General features: G+C 37.7%; 1 protein-coding gene across 7 annotated transcripts in view; it reads left to right on the top strand.

The window, feature by feature from the left end:
* The window catches only part of MSANTD2 (Myb/SANT DNA binding domain containing 2), a 29,260-nt gene that overhangs the window by 9,199 nt on the left and 7,346 nt on the right, over positions 1 to 12,715 (top strand). For 2 of the 7 annotated variants that reach the window (XM_060105088.1, XM_060105087.1), the window contains exon 2: positions 9,516 to 9,605. The exons of 4 other annotated variants lie outside the window; for them this stretch is intronic. In XM_060105088.1, the coding sequence (XP_059961071.1) occupies positions 9,516 to 9,572 (57 nt within the window). In that variant the 3' untranslated portion in view covers positions 9,573 to 9,605. Of the gene's footprint in view, positions 1 to 9,515; positions 9,606 to 12,715 lie in introns of those variants that run through there. One more of the 7 variants, XM_060105084.1, reaches the window with a different exon arrangement.

Genomic DNA, 12,715 nt, shown 5'->3' with positions numbered 1-12,715 from the left:
AGATATACCAAAATTAGTGGAGCTGTTTTGGAGAATCTGAAAATTCTAATTTATTGGATTTATTAGATCTTAACCTGGCACACAACTCACTATGTACTTCTCTACCAGCTTACCCAGAGGATTCTTAGTTGTAGTCCTCAGAGATCATCACAGTACATCATAGCCTAAGTTTTAAGAATTGGTTCTTTTTTTTTAGCCTTGCCGCATGGCACGTGGGATTTTAGTTCCCCGACCAGGGATCAAACCTGTGCCCCCTGCAGTGGAAGCGCGGAGTCCTAACCACTGGACTGCCAGGGAATTCCCTAGAGTTGGTTCTAGAACCCAATGAGATCCAACTAAAACACTGTTTTAGGGCAGTCCTGTCTGTGTTACATCCAGGCTATATACAGACTCTTGATTCAGATCCAAAATTTCAAATGTTAATTGTCATGCAGGCACTCTGAAGTCTGCTCATATCACTAGGATGAGGTAGAATAGCAGTCTCCCGTCCCCTACCCTTTGGATGGTTGTATCTGTGTAATGTTTACAAAATGTTAAAAAAAAATGGGAGAAAAAACTTCCTGAGTTTCAAAATCAAAGACCAGTACCACAAAAAGCTCTAGATTTTAGGCAATTGTTAGGATTGCCCATTGATTATTAGGTAGTCTTTAATTTTATTTCTGTTGTGGGGATTATGCAATGTGTTCTTCTGCCTGCTGTTTACCATTGCAAAAACTCCCTTCAGGGTTCAAAATGAATGCTTAATGACTCTGTACCTCGTGTGCTGCATATGTTACAAATTATCTGGGGTTTGTAATCTATGTGGCGTCTTCCCCCTATTGTTCTGAATAATTGAAAAATGTCTTCATATTGGAATAAGGCATGTATTTACATCTGTATAATTCTTACCTATTCATAGTTGAGAGAGTCCTTGAGAGCCAATGGAAATACTTTTTTTTCTTGGCACCAATCAAGTGAGTGTTACCTTGTCACTTAGTGGGTGGGATGTGGTGTTATTTCTTAGTAAAATACAGACCTGTGTTTATCCTCAGACATCTTAGGAATAGCAGCCATCATCTATCTTACTTTTATATATGTGTTCTTGGCTGTATTCATAAATTACAGTTTTTGAGCTACCAAATAGTACTTCATTCAATATAAAGTGATACAATAGAATGGAAGTTATTTACCTAGATATGTTTTCTAGTTGCATTTTCTCAGCCTGTGTAAGATGACTTTGTTGTAATAGCCTGAATTTTTGAAACTCACAATGTTGTTTCTCTACTATCTACCTTCAGATTACTTCATTTATCCAAAAAGTCAATTATGTTTGTACTTGATATTAATAAAACCAGAATAAAGTTCATATCTACCAAAACCTGCTTTTATCATTATTATTTAAAATTTACAGATACTTTTCTCTAAATGGATAGAGCTGGTTTATGATTTAGAAAGAAGAGTGTGATAGGTCAAAAAGTACCTTGACCTTATATTTGACCTCTCAACTGCCACATACTGTCTTAAGGAGTTTTCATTTATTCATTCATTTAGCGAAAATCTATTGAGCCACTTCTGGGTGCCAGGTACTGGGAATACTTCAGTGAATAAAACTGAAAAAAAAACCCACCTGTCTTCAAAGAGCTTATATTCTGGTAGAAAACAGTATATTTTAAATATGTTAATTCAAAACAACACAATTAGAAAACCGCTCAAATATGATATTCCTTTATATCGGCCTCATTGATCTTAGAAAGTTTGAGCTCTCTACCTTTCATTATGCATAAGAAATAGAAATTCATTTGCCTTGGCTTTATTAAGAATGATTTACATGATTTCATATTACGCCTTCTTATTGTGATATGTTCTGTTGTCACTTTTACCCCTCCAAGCAGCAAAGTGCCATATTGTTGGTATTCATGCAGTCATTAGATAATAAGCACGTCTGTGCTGGTCCTGAAGGTACAGTTTTCAGCGGAAATAGGTAATGTTCCTTCTCTTTTGTACAAATTAGGAATCATGGTTAATAGTTGGACTTGAGAAATCAGAGTTGTGCCAATTTTAGAACAATATAAAATATTTTTAATAAAAAATACGTAAACCACATTACAAAATAAAGAGAAAAAAAGCAAGGGAAGAATTTTACCTTCTCCACTGTAGCATAACTACATATCTGTGAAATGTTATTTTTCAAGAAGTGGTGAATCTGATTTTAATCCCAGTAAAATTTCCATGCACCAAAATTGAGAGGTCTACGTGCTTTTTGTTTTATTGAACTCCAAGAAAATACAAAGGTCATTCATACTTCTTATTTGATTCATGCCTGCCACCTGCTTCTTGCAGACAGGTTGCCCAGTACGTGAGGCCAAATCCTCACTCTGGATGGGTAGTTAGGATTCCTTTTTTCTCCCTTGTTTATATATCAGTGTGTTAGTCACCATATTCTTGCTAAGACTATAAACCTTTGAAAATGGTTAAATGATTGGCTTTTAACTATAAAAGAATAAATATGAGTGAAAAGTTGAAGCTGTGATGACAAAGCCAGGTGTTTATGAAACTTGAATAATGTGTGGCAAAAACATGTTTGTATAACAATGTTACTTAACATGTAACAAACCTAAATCTAAGTATAAACTTTTACTTATAGATTTCACATGTTATTAAACAAAAACAACTTTATAAAATATTTTTTAAGTACTAATAAAACTAAAAAAAACAGAAAAATCAAGTGAGCATTCTTTTAATATTGGATGGTGTGGTTTAGCTGAAACTTACTTGCTTTTCCAAACAAGGTTCTGATACTGACTGCTAAAGTAAGGTTCTTTTGGGTTTGTTATTCTTACCATGTGCTTAGTGATAAAACTTCGCTGCTACTTTTTCTCTACTTGAACTGACCTTTACGTAAGGCACCTTGGTCTCCAAATGGTGTGACTATCATTTTTGTAATAATAACAAATAGTTAACATTTACTGAGTACAAGCTATTAAGCAAACACTGTTTTAAATGCTCTGCTTGAATTTCTTCATTTAACACAACAAATCTATGATGGAGGTACTGTTATTAGCTCCACTTTACAGATGGAGAAGTTGAGGCAGAGAGATTAATATGTCTAATGTCACAAAGCTAGCAGGTGGTGAAGCCAGACTAAGGAGTCTGACTCCATGCTCTTAAACACTTGATTATACTGTCACCTTGTGAATTATCAGCCCACCTTTATTAAAATTTGACAGTTGAACTAATATTTTGGCAACAATGAAATCATAAAGTCATAAATGCCAAAAATACCAAAATCACATAGCAACTCCCAGATGGACATCATTGTGCTCCTACATGTTCCTTGTCATGGAAATGAAAACACAAATTTAAAAAATTCTTGCAGATAATTCATGGTGTCCTAAGATTGTAAACACAGTGAGAAACATTGATTTGGAAGTCCCAAGGAAGAATTCAAAACAAGTGTTGAAACATAAGACTTTTATTGTAGAAGGCTCATTCAGTCATTCATTCAAGCCTTTATATACGTGATGGTATTTATTGGACTACCAACTGCTCTTAAAGGAAGTAAGTTTGACATTATAGAAGGAGAAACATTTACAAAGTAGAATTACTTTTTGACAGTAAAAGTGGGTAAGGATGTGGCTTACCAAAGGAGGCCACGGAGTGTCCATTATTTTATGCCTGCCATTGTTCACCTGATGTGTAAATGATTTGGATACTCTTCTTAGAGATGATGAGGATGAGATGGACTGTCTTGTATAATATAGATATACAAAGAAGGGAATATGCATATGAAGAAAGCTAAAACTAGAATCAGAAAGTGAGAAATCAGAGTACAGGGAGTATAGCAGTAACCTAGGTAAATATGGTTACTTCAGCTAAATAGTAAAACGAGCTATGAACTTCCCGGCAACCATGGCAAAAAGGTAAATAGAGTGACTTTCTGTACTTTTCAGTGTCTGCAGGAGAGAAGCGTACCAGGTCCTAGTTTTGAAAGCTAAGATGAATTTGCATTAAGGACACTCTGATAGTGACCTTGGATAAGCTCTTACCTTTCTCTTAGTTCTCTTTTCTTTTAAATAGCGATGCATCACATATCTTCTGTGATCCGTAATACACTGCCCGGACCCCTCCTCCAGGAATGAGACACTGGTGCATCTCCACCAGCTGCCTGGAGCACTGATTGGTGATGGCTTCTGGTTGGATTCCTCCCAGGAATTTCCCGTTGCCCGAGGTTAGGCTCCCTCTCCAGTGGCATCCTGGACCCAGTGATTGGTCGGTGCTGAAATACAAAGGTACAGCCTCCTTGCCTCAATTCGGGGCAACTCTGAAGGGTCATCCAGGTTCCATACTTCACTTTAGGATTAACCGAGGCCTCTGCTGCAACTGTGAGTTACTTCAACTCCTCTCTCTGCCCCATCCTGCTCCTCGTTTGCTCACAAGTGCTGTTCTGAAGAGCCCTCCGCTCTAAGCCTCCTGCACGGTCTCCTCAGCGTCTGTTTCCTGGGACACTGTCTTTTAGCCTTATTGTAAAAATTAGAAATAATAAGTGTAAACTGCTTACCCCAAATCTCAGCACACGGTAGGCACTGAGAAAATGGTAGTTATGGTTTACTTTCATTGCATGGGACATTGAGCCACCTGTGGAAATGCTTTGATTTTTGTAGAAGGTACAGACATTTTTTCATAGGGTGATTGCTGTTAGCAATGCTCATAAAAGTAAGAGTGAAATACAAAAATGCTACCAAATGAGCTTTAAAAAGTGTTATGATTACCTGAATTTCTTTCTAACAACTTCCTAAATAAGTTCAGGTTGCCCAAGGACAGGCACATAAACTTAAAACAGGCTTATTTTCAGATTTTTCATAGAAAGTTTATATGTCAGGATGTGAAGATGTATTCTTTTCATGCATTTATGACCTAGAGTTTATACCATGTAAATGCAAAAAAAATTTTTTTAAACCCTTTTGAAGTAAGTTAATATTTACCAGGTTTTAACAGTCGACTGAATCTTGACTTAATGCTTGAACCCAGATATCTTGATGGAGGATTTCTAATAACCTTTTTAGATGATTTTATCTTAGATGTCCAAATTACTTTTTTTCACAACCAAATACATAAAACTTACTAATGGGAAAAAAATCTGTATTGTAAGTTATCTTTGCATCATAGATGGTAGTTTTTAGTAACAAAATAACTACAAAACAGAATCACATGGTCACCATATGAAAGGAATCAAGTGACCTATTTCAGGGGTGAGCCTGCTCTACATAAACATTGGTCTCATGAGTATAAGAAAGTACCTTTGTGTTTGGGAAGCTATACAATGTTGTAACGATAAAGGTCTGTGAGGATTTTTGGAATGTGTGTGCATGTGTGCACGTGTAATGCCTAACCTTTAGACACCGCTGATTACAGAACAGTCAGTGCGTGATGCAGGGTGTTTGTATGGCAGGACTTTAAAGATGAATGGCTCTCACTGCTATCCTAGATATATTTTAGGTAATTCTCTTGAGTGTGTTTTCTAGTTCTCACATACTAATAAAAGTTACCATTTTAATATCATCCAAATACTACTTCTAGGTGGTGCCGTGGGATGGGAAGTACTGAGAAAAGATTCAACAGAGATGCTAATGTAGCAACGTCAGAGGTAATATAGGAGATCAGATGAAAATAACCTCTAATTCAAGTCAGTGCTTTACCAAACAACTGATTTCTTTTCCCTTTTAGGTGGAAAGTTCTAGATACATAGTGTTATCTGACTGTGCTTGATGACTACCTGCTGCTTTTGTCTGAAATAGTTAAGTAGTTCAGTAAACCCTAATATTTTTACCTGTCTTGTTCTAAATGGAGAAGCCCTTGAAGGTGTCTAGAAGGGTTCTTGTATCCCAAAGAAGCCCTTAAACATGACCATACATACTAGGTATAGCTTATCTAGTATTGCTGCCAATGTGAGATTTTGCATGAGTATCTGTATGATTTACATACAGAGTAGAGTTAAAAGCTTTATGGCCATGCAAGTATAGTTCCTTGAGCAACGAAAGGTATTTGGTTCTGGCGATTAGTATTGTCCTCCTTGAGGGCTTTTTTCTTCATAATCTGAATGGATTAAGACCCTCAGCTCCTAGCATGGAGGAAGCTAGAAAGCTTAGGAGTTGATACTCACTGAGAACAAAACTTCCTGAATGATTTGTTCTATGCAAGTATTTCTCCCTCATGAAGACACACTGACCAGTTATAGACACAAAAGTGAGTCGTTGAGAGGCAGACTGGGGATGAAGTGCAGCTGATGGAATTCAATCCTGGACAGTCCCCACAAAGACTAAGGCTCCCGAGAGGCAGGAGCTCTTGGTTTCTGGTGGTCATTCTTCTGTCTGACCCTGTTAAAATCCAGGAAGCAATTGAATCTTTTTTTCCTTTTCTATCTTTGACAGAACTACTGTCAAAGAATATTATATTCTTGAATATTTTATTTATTTAATTTGTAAGGCATAAGAAATAATAAAATTTGGACAGGGTTACAGAGTTCCATTTGGCAGGTAATCCCGCCTGCCCCCCCCCCCCAAGAAAGTGTAACATGGTAGATATTTTAAAATAGCCTTGCCCTCTGCTGTTAGTCCTCCTTTGTTACAAACAAATTAATTTGCTTTGCTAATTATAGCTGTAACTGTTTTATACCCTTTAGGGCTCCTGCTTTTTTCAAAAGGTTTTAGGAGTCCTACCTACCTTGGATTTATTGATTTTTATAAATATAATCCCTCGTTGTGGTTAACCGATGAGTTTCCTGATTTTCTTTGCTAAAAAAATGTTGATATTCTTGGTAGTGATTTACTACTTTCAAATTACCTCAATTCATTTAATAAATATATATTGAACAATTCTTATGTGATAGGTACTATTCTGGGCTCCGGGAAACAGCGAACTAGGCAGACATAACCCCTGCCTCATGGAACTTACAGTCTAGTGGAATAGCTTTCTTAGGATACAGTAACATTTTGTGAGTGGCATTTGGTAATTTTTCTATGCAAATCCCTTTTGAAGGAATACTCACTTGTCTTGGGGCCTCGGCTCCTCATTTGTTAATTAGACCTAGATGATCTCTAAAGTTCTTTTCCATTCAAAACTTCTGTAATGTTTTGGAGGTTGGAACCTGGTTTGCTATCAGAGCGTTGGGCAGCTCCACCCACTCTCTGTCAATGAGTGTATTACAGAAAGTTTTACAAAAGAGGCACTTGGCAAGGATGGTGACACAGATAGGTAATGAATGGTATTAAGTGCTGCAGGAAAGTCAAATGAGTTCAGGACAAAGTTTGAGGACCACTGTTCTTAGTAATTAAGAAGGCATTGCTGACCATGACAGTTTCAGTGGAATAATGGATCAGATTTTGATCCCATTGAGTTAAGGATTGAATTAGTGTAGACATTGCCTATTCCTCTGAGTCCCTTTAGTCTTCAGGCAGTGTTAAAATGGGGAAATGTTAAGGCTTAGCCATTATCCACTAAGGAAGGTAGTCAAGACTTACTTTCCTATACTTGTTTCTAGGTGTGTGCATTTCCCTAAGTTGTTACCTCAGGTAATTTATATAGCATCTCTATTGATAACTTAATCAGAGAGTGAATGATCAAGTACTATGTGATACAACTGGAACAGGTGATCAACATGTTATGAATCATTTATTATTGTTTAATTGCCACTTCAGAAAAAACATTTCTTCCCCAGCAGGTAGAAAAAAAGCGCTATATTTTTGTGAAGAGTAAGTTGATATCCTTGTATGCTTTTACTGATAGAAATTGTTTCTTTCAAGAAATGGGAATTTTGCTAATTTACCTCTTAAAGGAAATATTAATGCTGCTTTATCTAAATGAGCAGGATACTGAGGAAACTGGAGAAGTTATTCTTGAACTGGCCCCAGTCTCCAGACTCTCTTGTAAAACCTATGACACAGACTAAGTCTACCTCATTTTAGGGTTTCTGACTAATACCTATTATATTTTTTTATGGAAGAAACAACCACATGGCATAGAGCTGAGTTTCTTAACCGAAGGTTCTTGTATGAGCTCTTCAGAGAGTCCATGTTCCCCTTGACATTGTGTGGAACAGTTTTGTATGTGTGTTCTTCTGGGGAGGGAATCCAGGACTCAGAAAAGTTAAGAACCTCTGCTCTGGAGTGGAAAAGGAAAAGGAAATCTTAAGAATAAAAAGGTTTCTCACTTGCCAAAACTTCTGTAGCACTAAGAACCGGGGAGTGTGAAACAAGTGCTGTTTTTGGTTTTGGTTTTCCTCTGTTGGGGTTTTTGGTTGGTTGGTTTTAAAGGATTTAGGTTGGTTTTAAAGGATTAGGTGATTGGCAAGTCAGTTTGCCAAATTTTTAATGTACAGAAAACCTAAGAAAGCAGGTAGTAAAGCTGCTACTGGCCCCAGATGGATTTCACCTTAAGTGACTTCCTCATCATTAGTTACAGCTCTGCGTCCAAAATATATATAGTAATTTATACTATGTCCTTAATGTCCCTCTTAACTTTGCAGAAATGTTTTTACAGTTGTCTGCCATTTCAGGTTTTTTTTTTCCCCTGCCTTTGTGCTCACAGAAAATAAAACTAATTTAAGAAATGTTGAATCTTTCTTAGAGATATTGAAATAAACTCAGTATTGTTCTGTTGCCTCAGTTAACTAAGAGCAACTAATCGCAACACAGTAAAGCAGTAGCTTTAGTTGAAAGGAGGAGGATAGATCTATTTCACAAAGGCTTCTTTTGCTTTGCAGTACACATCTGCTTAGGCTGAGGTACTGTTCCTAACACTTATAAACAGTCACTGGAGATTTGCTCCCAGTGTAATTTCCCCTATCTCTTATGGAATATCATATGTGATTTTTAAGACTTTGTTTGCAAATAAGTGTATTCTTTATTTAATCATTTGGGTTAAAGAATTTTAAATTTATCATATTTAGTTGGCAGAGGGTTAAGATAAACCATAGTATGTAAGTCATTTCTAGTATGGCCAGTTTGACAACTACATTTGAAAATCTGTTTCACTGCTTGTTTTTTCTTATAACACCGTTTCCTGCTGTTATAACTAAGCTGTCCTCCCTGCAGTGTGACTATTTTCATCTGACATCTTAGACTGATCATGCCGGTGTTTTCTAAACAACACGTTTATATGGCAATTATGCCTTATTTCTGTTCCTCCCTGTTATATACCCTGTTCCATCGACAGACAGTTCTGTTAGAACAGTGGTTTTGTCATGGTGATGATTTTATGATTGTATGAATTGGTTGGCATATGCTCATATGATTTATTTAGCTTGCTTCCTACTTTGCCACACCAGGGAAGAATTCTGTTCTTCCTACTTCTTGGAAGTCGAAGGAGGGATTGGAGGACACTGAAACAAAAGAAACCTTATTTTTACCCCCCAAAGTAGCTTATATAATGTCAGGAAGGGCTTTGATGAAACCACTGGCCCTACTTAAAGATCTTATTTTCCAAGCCTTTCATTATTTTATTTGCCCTTTTCTGAACTCTACAATTTCCCTCTCTTGTAGCTGGTTCGATGCCCAGAACTGAATGCTGTGCTCCAGCTGTGGCCTCACCGGTGCTGAATAGAGAGGAAGAGCCACCTTCATAGCTTACATGTGATTCCTCTGCTTATACAACCCAATACTGGATTTACTTACTTTGGCAAGATAGCTGCATTGTGCACTGTATTTAATGTTACGTGTACTGTAACCCTGGGTCTTTCTCTGCATTGCTGCCGTTAAACCCCCAATCCTGCCAATCTAAAACTCCTGCCTTTGTTTACCTGCCCCATCCCCTACCTCCAGACTCCCCTTACGTTCATCCACAATGAATGTCATCTTTATTCTCTCATTTTCTTTCACTGTAATCTTAAACTTTGGCAAAACTTTCCCTCTGTCTATAAATTGTCAGTTGTCAGCCATCTGATTTTTCTCCCTGCTTTGGTAATGGGACGTCTTTCACGTCTTTCCTGTGGTACTTTTCCTTTCCTAGTCATTGAACACTTGGCATGGTGGATTTACCAAGCATTCACTTGGCATTTCTTCCACATCAAATACCTTTGGACTTCTCTGATCTGACCACCTGGTCAGGTTGTTTCCTGTACTTTAGTTCCTCTGTTCAGATTTTTTTGACTTCTCCTGACCTCTATCCTTATAACTTCACTCAGGATATAGTATTATCTCATAGCTCTTGTCCCAGGGAGGAGACAGTAATACTGATTTATCATGGACATTCCTGACAATAAGGAAAGTGTTCTTCTACACTGTGACTAGAATAGTCTTTAATAATTTTAAGCAAATTCTTTCCCCTCTGAGATCTTAATTTTTTAAAAAATTGCTAGAGCTAAGTGACTATAAATTTCTAAGATGAGTGAGGTAAAGGAAGAAGGAAGAGAAACAAGGATTTTGTGTTGAACAGGAAATGGTTCTCCAAGGAAGCTGAGTTGAGGTTCTTGTTGGGTTTGGTATGGCTGTCCAAAATGGGAGGCAAGACTTCATTTTTCCTAGATTCCAGAGCATTATCTTAATCTAAGATTTACAGTAGGTGTTAAGTTGATTTATTTAGGACTGTTGACAGAGACACACAATCAATTATATGTTTTGGTTAATCATGTAGAGTGTGGAAAGTGTAACCTTTTCTGATTTATTATGGATGATAAGAAGTGGAAGGTCTCCATATGTCCTTTTTATCCATTTCCAAAGTCCCTCTCATTTATCTAAATCCCAGTGTTTCTTATAGTAGCAGTCAAGCTGATGTTTAAGTTCTTGCTTTTTTTTCTTAGTTGATACGTGCTACTTAAACAGCCTCTCCTTGGATCTGTGGTCTTTACTGAATCCAGAAGATACGTCTTTTGTATATTTATGTCTTGAGAGAGTTAAAATCAATTTGGAAATCTTTCAATACATCAGATACCTATCATATGGATTTAGGAGTTACCAAACATTTTGCATTCAGACCCCTAATAGATATTTTACATATCAGCATATTGCACTATTAAAGTGTATTTCAAAAGTACACTACAAAGTAAGAGGTGGCAAGATCTGTCAGGCTTTTTTGATGAAATATAAAATATATCATCTGATTATTCTTCCATATCTAGAACCCTTAGATATTTCTAGTTTGCTTATTCATAATTACACAAGCCAAGTGAAATTTTAAGCTCGATTCGGTGGTTTCAGAGAAAGTAAATCTTTTCTGTGGTTTCCCACCATATATAGTGTCAAAGATTGGTGGCTTTGCTTATGCCTAGGTCACGTCCTAAGTGTGGCCCCTTCCTTCAAAGGAATGTTAGTTTTATTCCCTGGCTTCTGAAATAACCCTCCGTGAGAGATCCAGTTGGGCTCTTTTGTGTGCTGAATGCCTTTCTCTAGGCGGCCAGTAAGTAATGAGCAGTGGCATGGTTTCCATCTCCATTTATGGCCTTGGAAGGGTGACAGGGACATGGCTGGGACTCTCCATTTACGGTCCTTGGAGGAGCTGAGAAGAGTGGCTGGGGTGCTCTTGGAGGGCAGAAAGTAGACATTGTGAGATAAAAATAAATAGGAGACGTTTGCAATTCAAATTCCAGTCCCTGGGGGGAGGGCAGAGGGCACCGGGAAGGGGAGTGTGTAGGAAGTCAGATGAGATCTGCTGCAGGCATTTGTCTCCTTCCATTGGAAGGGTCGCTCATCACACGTTTCCCAGGTTCATTTCTGATTTGTTCCAGAAAGTTGTGTGTTACGTACTTGTGACTCTCCTTTACAAAGAGAGAGGAGGAACGCTAATTAAAGTGTGGCAGAAACCTAACTTCTTTAAGGCATCATTTGAGGCACCAGAAAAAATCTCCAGAAAGGGAGAATGAGGCAGGTGATAGGCTGGCTGGTTTTAGGACGGGGTGACTCTAGTCACTCCTCTGCTTGTGTCAGAGGGAGATCATCATCCGTGTCTTATGTTTATTATTCCTTTTGCCCATCTGGATTTCTGGCCTTGAGGGACAGATCTGCAAAGTATTTGACAGGGTATCTTCCTGTAGTTTATCAACTGCGATTTAAAGGTACTGAACTTCCGAGGAGGCCCGATAAAGATTATTCAGAGTTGTTTTTGTTTGGCGAGAATAGAGGACATATTGGTTTATGGAGGGTCATCTCACATTCAGGAGAAATTTATAGTCTGGCTAATGTGTGTAAAGTAAGCCTGAGGTGAACTTGTTTGACACAGCTAAGTTAGAAAGTATTTGGAGCCACCAGAGAAAAAGGGTCTTGTCTGTCACGAAAATCCTCAGAGTAAAACCCAGTAAAGCAGAGAGGAGAGCAGAAGGAAAAAAAGGAGACAGTGATGGGACAGAGGACGAATGTAACTAAACTAAATTGGGAACTAAAGGCCCAAGGACGGGGACTAAGTCCTTGATTTATGTTTTGAAATGTCGTGTAAGGTAGCATAAGATGTACCATGAAACTAAGGAAATCATCAGAAATACGCGTTAGAGGACCACGAAGCAAGTTGAAGGGTTGTGCAAGATAATAAAACTATCCAGGTTTTATCTGTGGATTTGCATAATGATATTTGCTGTGTGCCATGAAAAAGAAGTGAAATAACACCCTTCCACCTCACTTCCCCCCGAAAAGGAAATTATTGGCTTCATTTGTTGGTGTGTTTGGCTGGCAGTTTGAGTTGGTAGAATAGACTAGTATTATCACTGGCTAATTTTTAGATGCAGGTATTAGTGTATTGTTTCTTGATAATTGAT

Source organism: Mesoplodon densirostris, chromosome 7, assembly GCF_025265405.1.
Source record: "Mesoplodon densirostris isolate mMesDen1 chromosome 7, mMesDen1 primary haplotype, whole genome shotgun sequence".
Classification (NCBI taxonomy): domain Eukaryota; kingdom Metazoa; phylum Chordata; class Mammalia; order Artiodactyla; family Ziphiidae; genus Mesoplodon; species Mesoplodon densirostris.
This window is presented reverse-complemented; position numbering and strand designations above follow the sequence as displayed.